At 42.7% G+C, this 18,286-nt stretch overlaps 1 protein-coding gene across 1 annotated transcript in view; it reads right to left on the bottom strand.

The window, feature by feature from the left end:
• GMCL1 (germ cell-less 1, spermatogenesis associated) overlaps window positions 1–18,286 on the bottom strand; it is a 126,228-nt gene that overhangs the window by 72,286 nt on the left and 35,656 nt on the right. The window contains exons 4-6 of the mRNA XM_075601326.1: window positions 16,506–16,602; window positions 14,838–14,935; window positions 7,619–7,731 (exon numbers count right to left, since the gene is read on the bottom strand). Coding sequence (XP_075457441.1) covers window positions 7,619–7,731; window positions 14,838–14,935; window positions 16,506–16,602 — 308 coding nt within the window. The remainder of the gene's footprint in view (window positions 1–7,618; window positions 7,732–14,837; window positions 14,936–16,505; window positions 16,603–18,286) is intronic.

Raw genomic sequence — 18,286 nt, 5'->3', positions numbered from 1 at the left:
GGGTATCTGCCCCTCACATACGCCGGGCCCGGTGCGGCCGCATCTCCCTGGGGGTGGGGGTGCAGGGGAGAAGAGACTCAGACAGAGCCGCCGCGGGTCCGCAGCTCTGCCTGCGTTTTGGGGGGGGGGGGGGGGGAGGAGAGTTTTAGACAGAGCCACCGCGGGTCCGCAGTTCTGCCTGGGGTGGGAGGAGTCAGGAGGGAGGGGGCAGGACACAGAAAGAGAGACACAGATACACTGACACACATACACACACTGACTGACACACACACACTGACTGACACACACACACTGACTGACACACACACTGACTGACACACGTACACACGCACACTGACTGACACATATACACGCACACTGACTGACACACATACACACGCACACTGACTGACACACATACACTCACTGACCGACACAGAGAGAGAGAGACATACACTGAAACACACAAACACACATTGACTGACACACACACATTGACTGACACACTCACTCACACACACTCACTCACTCACAGACTGACTGACACACATGCACACACTGACTGACACATGCACACACTGACCGACACACATGCACACACTGACCGACACACATGCACACACTGACCGACACACACACACAAACAAACACACATACATACTCTCTGACCGACACACATACATACTCACTGACTGACACATACACTGACTGACACGTGTGCCGAGCACGCACGTTATAAGTCAATTTCTGTGACAAAAGTCAAAGAAGTTTCACTTACTATGCGCGTGCACAGCACACACAGCTTTTTTTATCTGTAATAGCGCTGCTTGCTTGTTGAGTTAGTAGCACTTTTTTGTTTATTGTTTCAATAAATATTTTGGCTTTTACCTCTGGTTTAAGACTTTACTTACCCTTCTGGGGTGAGATTATCACCCTATTCTGCTTTGGACTACGATTTGGAGACTGCAGGAGGAGCAACAAAGATACCATTCTAAGTGTGTGCTCACACTTGGCCGTGTGAGTATTAGTACTCTGTTATAAACCTCCCATTCCATTATTATTTTTTGTTTTAAGTAGAGACCTTCTAACTCTATTGGAGAGGCTGAATCATTTCCTGGAGCCTAAAGAAGCCTCCCCAAAGAGTGCACTCACACCTGCCCGTGTGAGTGTTTATAGTGTATTTTAGCCCTGTTTTATTCCTTGGGACATTTTTTAACTGTTAATGTATTCTGCTCATTTGTTCATTCGTTTATCCCGAGGGTGACACCACATCAAAGAAGAAGGAGAAGAAGTTCGCAGACGAGAGTGAAGAAAAACTCCACAAGACAGAGAGGAGAAGACCTAAAGATACCTTGATGCGACAGCATTTGCACAAGGCCGTGTGAGTGTTAAGAGTTAATACACACTTTAAAACCCCATTGTCATTGCTTCAGGGCTTAACACACCTGAACCATATTTTGTTCCATTTCACCCTTCCACCTGTGCTCCCCCATCTCTCTCTTGTTTCCCTACATTACACGGACAGCATGTGAGGTGTCAATGCTGACGGCGAACAATTAACACGCCGCCTGTAGCGAATATGTAGCAACCTCAGCAGGGATACAAATTACCATCTTGCTTCACTACCAGACGCCTTCCAATCAACGTCACTACGCCGGACGCCCCACGCGTTTCCCTCCTGCACGGAGGTTCATCAGGGGCGAATGAGGTTCCGCGTCTGCCGCATACCTGTAACCTGCATCCTCCCTCTCAGCTCGGCGCTCTCCCTCGCTCCCTGCCTCTGTATCCATAACTGACGTCACACAGAATCCATGGCCCAATCACGCCCCGGGTAGAGGTCAGTGGGCGGGACTGTCCACAGCGAAGCGCACTGGACGTGCTGCTCACGCCGGAGCAGAGGAAGGGGGGGGGGGGGGGGGGGGGCCGGCAGCACAATTCCAGCTATAACGGGGTTGAGCTGTAGTTAAATATATTTTTTTAAAGTATCTTAAATGTAAGCCCAAAAACCTACTGGCAAACAGTAGTTCCAATCCCGACTAGCACAGCAGTTGTCATATCTTTCAACAAAAACTTGTTATATAAATTACACTTTGGGGTTGGGCAATGACAAAACAAAACAAAAAATAGATAACAAATGTATCGTGAAAAATATCTGATTAAAAAGTCTTAGCATGTTCTAGTAAATCTAAATAAAATATGTTATCGAAATTAATGTAAAACAATGTAGATTTACTAAAGCAAAGGGCCCTTCATTTCCACACCCTTTCAATGTCTGCACATGGGGAGGGGAGGTTAAAGCCCACCTTCATTGTGTGTGTAAAAGTATTAAAGCAAATTGGTACCAAGGAATAGGCTATCAGAGATCGTCTATGGGAGGAGCCTGTTAAAAATACATTTCTATTCACATGCTTAATTTAATTGTACAATTATTTTTATCATGCTGACACGTGAGATCCACCAGTGTGTGTGTGTGTGTGTGTGTGTGTGTGTGTGTGTGTGTGTACACACACACACACACACACACAGTGTACACACACACACGCTAAATAATTATGTGAATAAATGTTAAGATATGTAAATAAAAAACTTATTAACTGGGATGATATTATTAATTAATTAATCTAAATAAATAAACATATATTCTATAGTGCCAAATCGTGATATTGCAATAGATATTAATATAAAACATATGTAAATATATATATATATATATATATATATATATATATATATATATATATATATATATATATATATATATATATATATATATATAAATGTGAAGTCCAATTGATCAAACTTGATACAGTTCCAAAGAAGTCCAGAGAAGGAAACCCAGCACTGAGATCCTAGGAGTATAATGCAGCTTCAAAACAAGTTGTGTAGCCTCCCACTGATGAACCTAAAGATAAAAAACAAAAAAAAGCGCAAGCTCCGTAGCGCGTGACTGTATAAAAAATGGCAAATTTATTAAAACAATGATCCCAAGGAAATGCACTCACAGGATCCATTATATCACGATTTGGCACTATAGAATATGTTTATTTCTTTAGATTAATTAGAAATATCATTTATTGTTCTATCAGAAGATCCATTTTCTCTTAATACCTTCCACTCAATCTCCAAGCCATCAAGGCCTATTGTTTGGGCTCTGGGTGATAAATTGGTCCTGTTGTATCAGTCCCCGGATATTTGGTAGATGCCACAGTGTGCTATTGCCATGTTTATGAGATGGGCAAACCATGGTCTCCATGGCCAATATAGCACCACCAGTATCACCTCTGCTTGATCGGTCTTGATCTTCCTCATTATCTTTGAGATTAGAGGAATTGGAGGGAAAAGACATGCCAGTTTGAACTGCCACTTGAAACTGAGGGCATCTGTGTGCCTTGCACTGGGATGAAAGTGCCTTGCTCAATAATTTTCCACCTTTCTGTTTTGGTGCGTAGTCATCAGATCTATTTCTGGTTGCCCCCAACGTTTTACCAATTTGCAGAATACTTGGTTGTCTAATGACCATTCTCCCGGGTGAATTAGGATGCGACTGAGAAAATTTGCTGTAATATTTTCTGGCCCTGGTATATGTATGGCAGTTATCTATAACATAGACTTCTGCCCATTATAGCATCTCTGATGTTAGTTTCATCAGTTTTTTGCTCCTTGTTCCTCCTTGCTTATATATTTTACCACGGCCCTGTTGTCGGAATTTATTTGTATATTTCCATCCTTTACCCGGCTTTGTAATGCTTCTAGTGCTTTCTGCACTGCATTGAGTTCCAGCATGTTTGATGGTAACTGCTGTTCTTTGGTTGTACCAGTAGGACTCCGATCTGGGCTCCCCAACCTGCGCTGCTTATGTCTGTAGTGATAGTTACCCATTGTACCTGGTGTAACATATGTCCTTTTAATAGGTTTTGGGCATTTTCCCACAATCTTGGTTCTTTCTTTGTGTGTGGCTATATGTATATTTCTCGTTTTACATCCTTGGGATCTCAGTTCCACTGCTGTAAAAAAAAATTGTTGTAATGGTATCATGTGTAGACCTGCCCATTTTACTACATTTAGCGTTGATGTAAATTTTCCCAGGAGTCCCAAACAGTCTGCTACTGAAGAGATGTTCGCTGTTCTGAGCGTTCTTGTCTGGAATCCATTGTCTTGGACCCTTGAGTAGGGTAATTGCACCTCTCCTTCTGCAGCGTCAAATTCTACTCCCAAGAATTTTAAAAGACTCTGTTGGTACTAGTTTGCTTTTATCTATGTTTACGATCCAGCTAGGATGTTCTAGAAAGGACACCACTATGTTTCTGTCTTGTAGGAGTTTTTCTTGTTTTTGTGAGTTTAATCAGAATATCGTCTAGATATGGATACATTTCTACGCCCCTTTTTCTTAATTCTGCTATCAATGGAGCTAATACCTTTGTAAATGTCCTGGGTGATGTTGCTAGTCCAAATGGCAGCACCGTATATTGGTGGTGTTCCTGATTTATTGCAAATCTGAGGAATTTTTTATATGTCTCTTTGCTATAGGGATGTGTGAAATCATTTTGAATGTTCTTACCTGTAAATAGGTATTTACAGTTCCTAGATCCAATATTGCTCTGCAAACCTCTGATGCTTTTTCCACCAAATAGATCTTGGAATAGATCCCTTTTCTCCTCTGTCTTTGAGGAACCTTTGTTATTATGTTGGCCTGTAATAACTCTTTCAGGATAAAACTCATTTGTTTTTATTTTCTGTTTTGTCTGCTTATATTTTGTCTTTAAGAATATATCACTTCTTGTTATATTCTTTAACTCCAGGTGGTACCCGAAATAAAGGATCTGCATTACCCACCTGTCTTTTATTGATCAAGTCCATGCTGCTTCGAATTCTGCTCAGGTCTTACCCCAACTGCAAGACCCCTTGACCTGCATGAGAATTTCCCTCTGGGAAATGACGCTCTCTCTCTGGCGCCACAAAAAAAGCTTATTTTGTCCGCCTCTCCATGACATCTGTCTTGAGAACGGTCTTCCAGGACAATATGTTCTTGCTTCCCTATACTGTGTTCTTTCCCTCTTTTGGAATGTAGGGACGTATCTTCTATTTCTACTCTTGTGGTCAAAATGTGCTGTTACATCCTGACGCTTTGGTTATAATTGCATCTAATTTATTCCCAAATAGAATTAAAGGGCAAATTACATAAACTGTTTTTGGATGCTGTGTCTGCCATCGAGTGTCTGAGCCATGGCGCTCTTCTTGCCGTTACTGTAAAGGCCATTGATTTGGCTGCCAGTCTTACCGCATCCAGCCACACTTCAGCTACATAGTCGGCTGCCCATTTGATTTCTGACAATGCTTTTAGAAGTTCTCAACTCCTTTTTACAATGCTTCTTCTATATTAGCAATCCATTTCCGCATTGCTCTTGATACCGATGTTGTTGATATTGCCGGCTTGTATGCTGTACCTGCTGTCACATATGCTTTCTTAAAAACACTATCCTTCTTCCTATACATTACATCTTTGAGTGATGCTGCATCTTCGACTGGTATGGTTGTTTTTCTTTAAAATCTGGAAATTGCTGCATCAATTTTAGGACCGACTTCCCTGTATTTTACCACCTCTTGTTCAAAAGGATACATACTGTTCAACTTTCTGGGAATATTTAGTTTTCTATCCAGCTGTGACAATTCCATTTGTATCATATCTTTGAATACTTGATGAAATGGAAAACATCTGGTTTTCTTCTGCTTTGTCCCAAATAATTTATCTGATTTCTGAGTAACTTCTTCTGTATCCTCTAATTCCAATGTTTCTCTCATTGCCTTTATAAGAGGAACCACCATTTCTAAATTAAACTGTGATTCTTCAGCCTGCATTTCTTGCTCTGACAAATCACACTCCCCTTCCAACACTTGGTGATATATAATCTCTGATTCGTCTGATGAGGAGTCTCTCACTATATCCAGGCTGGTCTATATCCAGGCTGGTCTGAGACCTTGCTCTCTTTTGCGCTGGTTTCACTGTTTGTTGCACCGCAGACTCCACAATCTGCTTTACTGTATCTTTCATCCATGATAGGAACGTATTCATTTGTTCATTTGACTCTCCTGCTGCTGCTTTAAGGCAGTCTGCACAAAGCTTCTTGGCTTCCAACGCTGGTTTTTCACATGATGCAAGGATTCTACCGCCCCCTTAGAAGTTCCTTCTTCCGGTTGTATAACCATAGCACTAAGGTGAAAAAATATATCTTTCAGTTCCATGATATTAACTCTTTTTTATTCTCTACGAAACTAAGCTAAGGACTAGCTTAGTTTTTGCAAGCGACCATTTATTTCCTTCAGCTTCCATTCTGGCTTCCAAACTTCTTTCAGATGATTTCTCCTGTCTGGTGAGCGTTCCATGCAGCGGCTGCTTCCAAGATACCTTCACACAGCTGTGTGTGCCGTCGCTCTGACGTAAGTGTCAATCGTTCCAATCAGAGTGCTTGGCTCTCGTGCACACATGCATGTTCGAACGTATGCGTGCTATGCACTTACATGGGACACCTTGCCGGTCTGTCTCCCCCACTGCGTTGTGTTCTCAGACGCCTCTGCGGTAAATATTATCGGCGCTCTGATCTGCTCTACATCCCTGCTGTCTGCCTGCTGCGTTCAAAGACGCATCCGCGGTTCTGCCCGGTCGCACGGGCCTCCATCTTGCTACCACCCACGGTACGATGAACGGAGCTTAAAAGGGAAGAGAGGCTGAGAAACCCCTGGCTTGATTGCAATAATTACAGTCCAGCGAGTCCTCATAAAAAATAAATTCGACTCCTAGCTGTAGGACAGGACAAACTACCTGCAGGTAGTGTTGGGGCCTTTTATGGCCTACCTGCAAGAAATCAATTTCCTGTCCTACTCAGCTGGGGATAGTTAACTCTACGGTGACCACTGCCATGGTGAACAGGAAAAATAACATTTAGGAAAGAATCTCTGCTCCAAACAGCTTACAATCTAATTGGTTAGTAGGAAGAACGTACAGAGACAGGAGGACATTCTAGCAAGTGTGTCTGGAAGGGGGCAAGTTTTATGTATGAGGTGTAAATCAGCAGACATGGAGCTACTCATATGCTTCCTTAAGCAGGTGTTTTAAGGTGGGTCTTAAAGGTGGATAGAGGGGGTACTAGTGGGATATTGATGGAAGGGGCATTCCAGAGGTGAGGGGCAGTCAATGAGAAAGGTTAAAGGCGGGAGATGGCTTTAGATACAAAAAGGGTAGAGAGAAGACATCCTTGAACAGAAAGCAAGAGTCGGGATGGTGTATAGCGATAAATATAAAAATCTGGTTGATAACATCACTAAAACTTTGGAAGTATATGATATCCTTTCCTAATTTAAGCACCAGTTACACATTAGGAATACTTGATAAGCTTTAAGAATTGTATTATATTTTGCAAGACATTTATACCGGTTTGCAGTTAGGCCTTGGGGCTTACATTTCAAATACTTACATCTGGAAGGCATTATTAAAAAAACAGAGGGTTATATAGCTGGGTGCTTTTCCTTTATTGCAACTCCAATATATATTGCCAATCCAATATATATTGCCAAGTACAATTGTATCTTTAGTACTAAAACATTAAATGTCAAGGCAATGTAGACGTCAGCGTACATTACTTACTTTTTTTTCACAGAGTCTAATCCATAAACGCCCGCGGCAGTGGAGTAGCTGCAAACGGTTTGCACGCTGATAGTCTCTTTCATTGTTTCCCCACACTGCTGAATTAAACCATCCTAAAATAAATCAGATATAAGGTGACTGTATGGGTAAAAGTGTGTGCTTTTAATAAAGGTCAAGACCTTCATTACCCCTACCTGTCAATAATACATTTGTATTATGAGATATATATATATATATATATATACAGGCAGTCCTCGGTTATCCGACACAATGTGTTACTCAAAATGGCGTTGGATAGCGAAACGTTGTAAAGCGAAACACGTTTTCCCATAGGAACACTGTTTAAATGAAAGGTTCCGTTCCTGAAGGCATTTTTAACACTAAAATACACCAAATATTTTATGCAGGCAACAAGATATTCAGCACACACATAAATTATATAGTGTATATACTGTATTATATATATATAATATAACATAATACATAATATATTATATAGTATAATATAATATAAAGTATAATATTATATATATACGCTCTTACGACGCTTTGCAACGTTGTTTATGTGAATGTGTACATATATACACACATACACAACGTTGCAAAGCGTTGTAAGAGCGTTGGATAAGCCGTTTTGGCGTTGTAAAAATGAACATAGGTATACATTGCATAGCGTTGGATAAGCCATTCGTTGTAAAACGAGGACTGCCTGTATATATATATATATACATATATATACATATATATATACATATATACATATATACATATACATACATACATACATACATATACATATACATACATACATACATACACATATATATATAGCTCAACCCTGTTATAGCGCGATCCGCTACAATGCGGATTCGCTTATAACGCGGTCTGAGCGTGGCTCCCGATTTAAAAACATCTGAAAGCAGGGATGAAGCAGGGAGAGGAGAAAGCTGCAGTGAAGAGAGAGCTGCAGATGCCAGGTAAGTCCTCACGGAACCCCTCTTCCTGATCGCGGCGGCCATTTCGCGCTCCCGGTTATAACGCGATCCCGGTTATAATGCGGTCTCATTATGTGGACCCTGAGCACCGCATTATAACGGGGTTCAGCTGTATCTGTCTAGAGTATAGACATATGTCTTAGCCTGATTCCAGCACTTCAGGGAAAAGGGGTTAATTTTTGTTTTCAAGAGGAATGTTACAAAAGTTGTCTGTGACCGCTCCCTGTAACTAAAGTTATGAAGCATTTCAACCCACCAATCAGGGACTGGGGCATATTGACAGCACCTGGCCTTGAATGTTTCAATGTTGTGCCATAAGGTGGGAGTGAGACACCTTGTGAGCTCCAGCTCTGGTTATGAGTTCCAGTTGCAGATTCAGAACTCCAGTGCCGGTCTCAGGTCTGAAAACTAGTCCCTGTAGGCACTGTGAAGGACAGGGGAAATCTCTGCAAGGTATCCCCAGTTTTCCCCGGTTGGGTATGTGTTATCTTTATTTGTATAGTTGTGGATAATTTTTTTCCAATAAATTAATTTTATAAACTCTTGTGTTTCTGTCTGGCGAATTGATCTCTGGTGCGATAGTGCTGGTCTCCCGTGACGTTTGGACTATTTGTACTAAATGAACATTTGGCAGAGTAGTTAAAACACACCTGCCTTTAAACTTTTTTTCCTCATTCATACCGGAACCCAGGGTGCCCTTGAGATCATCGGTGTCCAAGGACATTCCTCCTGGTTCCGAAAATATTTGTTGTGTTTTTGTGCCGGTTTTGAACACAATTGAAACACTACAAATATAGCAGCAGACTACAATCATGGCTACCAGGGATCCTAGGATATCAGGATACCACCGATGAGATTAGGTAAATTCAATTTGGGAAAGATAAAAAATAAAAGAAAAATGTATTTATTGTTAGGTAGGATTGCTGCTTTAAAGTTAAAGTCCTTGCTGCACGAGCCTCGAATGAAGCGAAGATATGATAGAATCAGCTTTCATATACCAATTTAGAAATATTGAAACAGTAGTCCCCCACATTTGTTTCTCCTTAATCTGTACAGCACTATGCTCAGTTCCTAGGGCCATTCAGTTCCTGAGGAATGTACCTTTACATGTGGCGCTATTCTTACTCCCTTTTGAGAAATCAAAATAAAAACACGTCATCCTCAGTCCCACGGGCCAATATTAGGGCAGGACATCACAGCCTCCTATTGGATGACAAAGCTGGCCATCATTAATTTCTATTTTACATTTGAATTACATTATAAAGTTAATTTGCCAAATCGTAGGTGCTGGTAGGCTTCGGATTAGCTCCTGGTTCTGATTCTGAACCATACCAAACACCCAAAAAGTGAGGACGTAAGGGAAGGTTGCTCCTTTATGAGATACAAAGATTATTACTTATTTTGAAGGTGCCAATGTACACACAATGCTACAATGTAAATCTAAAGGTGAAACACAAGAAATACACGCTCAGGCTTTCCTATTGATTCAACTGGAAAGATCCCCTTGCAGCTGTGTACTGTATGTTGGAGCAATTCCCCAAACACTCCGAAAATTGAGGTCCCCCAAAGGGTATCTCAAAAAGAAAAAAAAAAAAAAAAAAAAAAAAGAACATGCACAAAGCGCACCAGGGATCAGTATTAAAAAGTAACAATTTAATATCTGGTCAAATGACTGCACATATGATAACCAATATATAGCAAAACGACCTATAGCACACAGGAGAGAAAAAAAACAAAACATAGTGTAATCTGTAAACACTAATTGCATATTCCTGCTATAAAGAAATGCACTTACAGGATATCGAATCAATTCGTGCAAAAAGCAGATGGTATCAGCCGAGTATACTCTTCAGATAATCCACAATTCCAATTCCTTGTAGACTGTTGAGCTGTATTATGCTCTCAATTGGATATGATAAAAAGTATAAGGAAAAGAAAGAAAGAAAGAAGGAAAGAAAGAAAGAGAGACAGCGCTCTCAAGTACAAACAATTTGTTAAGCTAAAACAGCAAGGATATATCCGTGATAGTGGAGCCCCACTCCAGCTCTCTCCGGCATGAAACACACACACCATTTCCTGAATGTACGCCCTGCGTCCTTGTAAGCGCCGCCACAGCCGCCGCTGGATCCCGCCCGGCTGACGCGTCACACGGCAAAGCCACTCACCCGCGGCACTGTCAAGCCGGTGCGCGCACGCTCTAAGGTTTGCCGTCGGCATTTCCCACAGGGAGGAATCTCGGCCACGCGCCCGTGTGACGTCAGCGCTCCGCGCCGCGCATCGCATACGCGCGCGGGTCGCCCGGCACCCAATCAAGGGAGAACCCAGGAATGCCTCACCTGAATGCTGTTTCAGCCACTTACCTTCCTGGTGCCATTGGAGGATCAGATCACACCCCTGCAAGGTAATTGGATCCTTCTCCCTATATCTACCTACTCCTGTCTGTTCTCCCCTGCTGAGCATAAACTCCTGTTTATGCATCGTGCTCACTGCTGCTGTTTCATTGTGCCTTGTACCCTGCTTTCCTTGACCTGTCTGTTCTCTCCTGTCCTGAACTTTGGCTGTTCTACGGATTCCCACACTCTCCAACACTTGACCCCGGCTTCGTCCCTTGACCATTCTACCATCCTCCACTCTCCAACACTGAACCACGGCAAGTACCCTGATCTCTCCAACCCTACTACGCTATACGACTTGAACTACGCATTCCGGACTGGACTGCGTGGTTGGGGGTTGGTGTCTTTCCATCCCCACCTCAGCCCCGCGGTCTTTAGTCCTGTTTGTGGTGAGCGCAGCGTGACAGTCCTTTCCTCACGGTGTCACAGTCCTCAGATAGTCCGTGTGATGTTTGGGAGATCCACAGCTGTTAGGAGAGGCGACCCGCGTCTCTCTCTGCCGGTGTCTCCACACACACCGACGCTTCTGATCACGTGATGCTTCTCCTCATGTCTCGCGAGATTTCCTCAAAGGATAGCAGGGGAGTTTTCAGATGTGGCCACTCAGTCTCTCACGGCTTCACCTTACTCTCCACACGTGCCCCTGACGAAACCTACGGCAAAACTAGTAGGGTGATCAGAAGAGTCAGTGTGTGTGGAGACACCGGCAGAGAGAGATCTGTGGATCTCCCAAACATCACACGGACTATCTGAGGACTGTGACACCGTGAGGAAAGGACGCAGGGCGTCCGTTCAGGAAACGGTGTGAGTGTTTCCTGCAGGAGAGAGCTAGAGTGGGGCTCCACTATCACGGATATATCCTTGCTGTTTTAGCTTAATAAATTGTTTGCACTTGAGAGCGCTGTCTCTCTTTCTTTCTTTTCCTTATCCTTTTTATCATATCCAATTGAGAGCATAATACAGCTCAACAGTCTACAAGGAATTGGAATTGTGGATTATCTGAAGAGTATACTCGGCTGATACCATCTGCTTTTTGCACGAATTGATTCGATATCCTGTAAGTGCATTTCTTTATAGCAGGAATATGCAATTAGTGTTTACAGATTACACTATGTTTTGTTTTTTTCTCTCCTGTGCGCTATAGGTCGTTTTGCTATCTACTGTGACTTTATCTCTCTGGGTGAGAGTCTGGGCCAGCTGCAGGGAGAGTATTAGACATTATCTGTTCAGACGGTAATATATGTGCATCCTTCTATTTGATTAGTTTATATTGTATAGCGCATTTCTGTTTTTTCTGTATTGATAACCAATATATAACTGAATAACACAATTACAAGAATGAAATAAAAGATAATACACAACAATTACAAAAAAAGCCAGATCCCTCCCCCATGAGGATAATGGACAGACACTAGCTTCTATGAAGCCTACACCACAAATCAAATTCATCTGAAAAACATTCACAAAGTGTTAATCCACAGCAACGATGATTATAAGAGCCGCAATGAGGGGGACAGAAACTAACCACAAGCTGCAGAGCGGGTAGCCGTGGCTGGCGCTGATAATGCGTCCGGACTGCACCTGCACTCAGCAGAACACTCCTCCACTCGCGCTTCCTGGTTCCTTGGTCCCAGCCAATGGGTGAGCTCGTTGAGCAGCCTCTCGTGACCTAACTCCTTTAGTCTGGTAGACTGCTGATCCACTTTCAGCTCCACTCAGGGAAGCCTGTCTGTTACCCGGTCAGTCAGGTCCCTTGAGTTGTACTCCTGAGGGCTGGTAATCAGGTTGCAGCAGCTCTCAGACAGGGCTGTTCACTCCAGGGTCTCTCTAGCTCTGCTCTATTCTCATGTAGAGCAGGAGGAGAGTTCTGACGAGTGCTGGTGCAGTCCGGATGCATTATCAGCGCCAGTCACGGCTACTCGCTCTGCCGCTTGTGGTTAGTATCTGTCCCCCTCATTGTGGCATTTGTAATCATCTTTGCTGTGGCTGAACACTTTATGTGAATGTTTTTCAGACGAATTTGATTTGTGGTGTAGGCTTCATAGAAGCTAGCTCAGGCCTGCACAACTCCAGTGCTCGAGGGCCGCAAACAGGCCAGATTTTCAGGATATCCCTACTTCAGCACAGCTGGCTCAATTAGTGGCTCAGTATGACTGAGCCACTAATTGAGCCAGCTGTGCTGAAGTAGGGATATCCTGAAAACCTGGCCTGTTTGCGGTCCTTGAGGACTGGAGTTGTGCAGGCCTGAGCTAGTGTCAGTCAATTATCCTCGTGGGGAGGGATCTGGCATTTTATGTAATTGTTGTGCATTATCTTTTTATTTCATTCTTGTAATTGTGTTATGTAGTTATATATTGGTTATCATATGTGCGGTCATTTGACCAGATATTAAATTGTTACTTTTTAATACTGATCCCTGGTGTGCTGTGTGTGCATTTTCTTCTTAATGTAAATGTAAAGACAATTCCAAAAATTTGACGGATTTAACCTACATTGGTAGAGAGCTTAAAGAGCGAGGCTTTAAAATGTATACAGGCATACCCCGCATTAACATACGCAATGGGACCGGAGCATGTATGTAAAGCGAAAATGTACTTAAAGTGAAGCACTCCCTTTTCCCACTTATTGATGCATGTACTGTGCTACAATCGTCCTATACGTGCATAACTGATGTAAATAACCCATTTGTAACAGGCTCTATAGTCTCCCCGCTTGCGCACAGCTTCGGTACAGGTAGGGAGCCGGTATTGCTGTTCAGGATGTGATGACAGGCGCATGCGTGAGCTGCCGTTTGCCTATTGTGCGATATGTACTTACTCGCGAGTGTACTTAAAGTGAGTGTACTTAAAGCGGGGTATGCCTGTACACTCTCCTTATACACTTACTACAAGCGTTAAAGGCGAGATAACCCACGAAGGGTCTTTAGGGACCAGGACCAAAAATAAAATTGAACGCAATAATTCTCATCTCAAAGAAAAACACTTCATTGAAGTCTAATGCCAAGAACCAAAAAAATCTAACATTTCGTCTTTGGAAAATGTGCAGATTAGGTGGGCAAAGTGGTTCTAATCTGCTAACAACTCCCATATTTCTATAACTGAAGAAGGGTAGAATGAGGCTGCAAATGAGTGATACATTGATGGGCTTATTAGTAAGTAAGCCCAAGACTGGGTTGCACCAGTGTGTACCCATTTATCCCCCACCATAATTTTCACAACTGCTTCTACCAACCTAGGGAGTTGAAATGGAAAACAGAAAAGAATGGTGGGTTTGAAATTATAGAAGCAGAACCAAGAGGGCCTTGTGAAGAATCTTGTCAGAGCACTACACTGAATCTCCACGTAGGCCTCGATTATACTAAGAGCTGCAGTGCTATCCTGTGACGTCACCCTGCGCTGCCGCCAGGTGGCATCTCAATCAAGGAGCCTCGGCTGTGAGGGATACAGGAGAGGAGGCGAGGCGAGGCCGTGAGCGTTTCGCCCTCATTGGCTGAACAGCTCACGTGATGCGATCGTCACCTGCCAATAACAAATTCCTCTGCCTCCTTACCAGTCGTCCGCCCTGCAGCTCCAGGTGGTGGCGCTGACACCGCTCCAGGTATGTTAACTTTAATTGGATCTCTGCATTTTGTTTTTGAGCCGTGCAACGACGCCGTTTTTCGGTATAATCACGGCCTAATAGTGCCTGTGCTGCAAGCATCTGCAGCCAGAAGTATCTGCCTGACCAACAAATTTAAATCCAGCAATTTATTAGTTTTCTTTGTAATTAATTAACCAAGACTACATGTAATCCCAAAGCAGCATGGACTCTCCAGGATCCCGAAATACTTACCAGCTGCAGCATGCAGGCTGCTGCTAGAATAGCAATAACTCGGCTGGGTTTTATTAAGACATCATCTCTATACAGCGAGCCAAATGCAACCTGCAAAGCTAAAAGAACATATAAAGAGTTTAAGACAATAGCTTTTAAGTAAGAGAGAAGGTAAGGGCAGCATTTGTTTTGAAGGCTGCAATAACTCATGCTGCTCCATTAATAATGCCTTTCCTATTGTGATTTGTACAGCAACAAACAAAGTCTCAATTATATGATATAACATGCATTTTCTTTTCTTTGCATATTCAGAGAATACATTTTTCAGAAATAAATTACTGCCTTCTCAGATGTAAATGAAAAGGGCAGATCTAGCAGAGCAGAGAGAAAAAAAAATAAACAAATTAGTGGCACTAGTGCCATCTATTGTCTACACAAGAGAATCCTTACAGAGGACCAGCCATAGGGGTGGTGGTAGTGTTGTATGTATTTATTTATTTTAAGCTGTGTATGTATTTGGGGGGTGGGGGGCGGGGGGTAGTGTGGCATGTAATGGGGGGGGGTAGTGTGGCTATATTTGGGGGGTAGTGTGGCTATATTTGGGGGGTAGTGTGGCTATATTTGGGGGGTGGTGTGGATATATTTGAGGGGATAGTGTGGATATATGTGGGGGGGTAGTGTGGATATATTTGGGGGGATTGTATGGATATATTTGGGGGGTAGTTCTGCAGTATTTGGGGGGTAGTGTGGATATATTTGGGGGGTAGTGTGGATATATTTGGGGGGATAGTGTGGATATATTTGGGGGGGTAGTGCTGCATGTATTTGGGGGGTAGTGTTGCATGTATTTGGGGGGGTAATGCTGCATGTATTTGAGGGGGTAGTGTTGTATGTACTTTGTTGGGGAGGATTACAGTGTGGGTATTGTGGGGGGGGAGGGGCAGGCGAAATTGTATGGGGGGGTGTGTGTGTGGCCGGGGGTCGGGAGGAGGAGGTAATGAGTGTGAGGGGGAGGGGATTGAGGGAGTGGGATAGAGAGATAGGGGTAATTGAGTGACAGTGGGGGGAGGGGTGGAGTAAGAGGGAGTGTAAGAGGGATGAGCGGGGAGGAGAAGATGGAGAGAAGGGTAAGAGAGAGACAGATAGACTAGAGGAGGGGGCTCGCGAGGTGTGAAGGGGGGTCTCCCAAGACTGTCAACAGGGGGGGGAGGGGGGGCGAGGGGGGATTATAAAAATCAGACACTCAATAACTACTTTGCAACTGGCAAATTATTCAGACTGTAAGCCTCTAATACAGGGGTGCGCAAAGTTTTGGTGCTGCGCCTCCCTGCTCTCCGCCAGTTCTCGCGCCCCCCTTACCTTTGTGTCGGCATCAAATGACGCCACGTCGCCCGAGGCCAGCTGAATCAAGGTAAGTGACTTACAGAGGCAGTCCCCCGCCATTTAATTTAAATGCTTTGGGGAAGAGCGCAGGGCTTCTGTAACCGCCGCGCCCCCCTTCCCCCCCAAAAAAATAATCTTGCAGCCCCCAGTTTGCGCTCCTGCTCTAATACATGGAACGATGCAATTTTAACAGGACGACAACAGCAGATTAAACTACTTAACCATTTCAAATGAATATCCCAACTACCAGCTATTTCATTTCATCACTTCAATACAGTGGATGTTTTATATACATAAATCACTTACCTTCCACGTCAATATTGTGGTCAGGAATCTCCAGCTCTATAACATTCATACTGGACTCTTTCCAGGAGCCGCTGAACATACTGGAGAAGTAGCCAGACTGCAGACAGAAAGCACAACTTCATGTTAAAATAAAACAGTATCTGGGGCTGCGTGGGTAGGTTTTTCAAAAGTAAAGCGAACCATATCAGTGACAAATGTAAGTATGTTTGTATGCAAGTATATCTTTATTTATATAGCGCCATTCATGTATATAGCACTTCACAGCAGTAATACACGTGATAATCAATCAAATAAAGTTGTAATCCCAATTACACCGGATCCCCCACACATTTTTGTAAAGTGGACAATACTCAGAAACATGCATTACCAGTACTTTAGCTTTCGGCTCATACTGTATTTACCAAGCAGTCTTCCACTGCCGTAAAATGCCTTATGGCAAAAGACTGCTAACTAAATATAGCACTCAATCTTATTTTTTATTACATGATAGTTTGTCCTTAAGAGTGGACCAGAACTAGCTCTGTTCATCAATCTATCTATCTATATATCTATATATCTATATACATATACTTGCAGAATATCTTTCAAAATCACAATATAGAGATATAAAGGATCAGCGTTCCATAGTGATAGAAAAAGCCATGCACTGCAGGGGAGAGGTGTTTTCAGAACATTTTGAAGGTCTTCTCGACCGCCTATATGTTCCAATACTGGTTCCCAAAAGTAACTAGCGACCAATGGATAATTTTAGGAACCCTGTTTCATCAAATAAATATAACATGGACACTTAGGATTGACTTAAACTACTAGCCTGAACAATTAAAATGAGAGGGTTGCACCTAATCAGAAAAATCTGTTTCTCAGTTCTGCCAGTAGAGGTCCTCGTGGCTCTATTGCACACTGATCTGAAGCAGTTCAGATTTTATTACAATTTGGTCAACATACAGTAAAGCAAATAAAAAATAAACTAAGATATTTTCCTATGGGATCTACATTTAAATTCAGTTCCACAAGAAAAAATAAACCAATTTCAAAAGGTATTTGAGAGAATTGAACAGACCCTTCCAAGTCAGTTAATAGAATGCTAGAAAATCCATCTAGATCAGGGCTGCACAACATACGGCCCTGGCCTCTCTGTGCGGCCCGCTATGACTCCGGCCGGGCGCCAGTTACTTAAATAAATAAATAATAATAATAATAAAAAAAGTTTTTAAAAAAATGGCAGCAATTCATAATGATATGGGACGGAGATGAATCGTCGTTGAATTCTTTTGTTAACACATTAAATAATAATGATTTAAATATCAGATTTGTCCATGAACAGAATATTAATTGTATTAGTTTCCTAGATCTCCTCCTCTACATCGATCATGACATGACAATTCAATCACAAATATTCCGCAAACCAAATTCCAGGAATACATTGCTCTCTGCCAAGAGCTGTCACCCACGGTCATTGGTTAAAAGCATTCCCAAAGCGCAATTTTTGAGATTGCGCAGATTGTGCACAAATGATGAGAGTTTTATTGTACAATCGAAGGAACTGACAAATAGATTTCTGGAAAGAGGATATACCCAGATAGATATCCAAGAAGCGTTTGAGTCAGCTGAGTCCATGGATAGACCAGTACTCTCAAGAAAGCAAAAGAGACCAAAAAGTAAACCACCTTTAGCATATGGTGAGGAATGTCCATTGTTTATTTCCACATATAGTCGCCAAGCACGGAATATACGTGACATAATTATGAAACATTGGGCTACTTTATCTTTAGATAAAGATC

This window comes from Ascaphus truei, chromosome 5 (genome assembly GCF_040206685.1).
Source record: "Ascaphus truei isolate aAscTru1 chromosome 5, aAscTru1.hap1, whole genome shotgun sequence".
In the NCBI taxonomy this organism is placed as follows: Eukaryota; Metazoa; Chordata; class Amphibia; order Anura; family Ascaphidae; genus Ascaphus; species Ascaphus truei.
The sequence above is the reverse complement of the archived record's forward strand: the minus strand, read 5'-3'. Positions and strand labels throughout refer to the sequence as shown.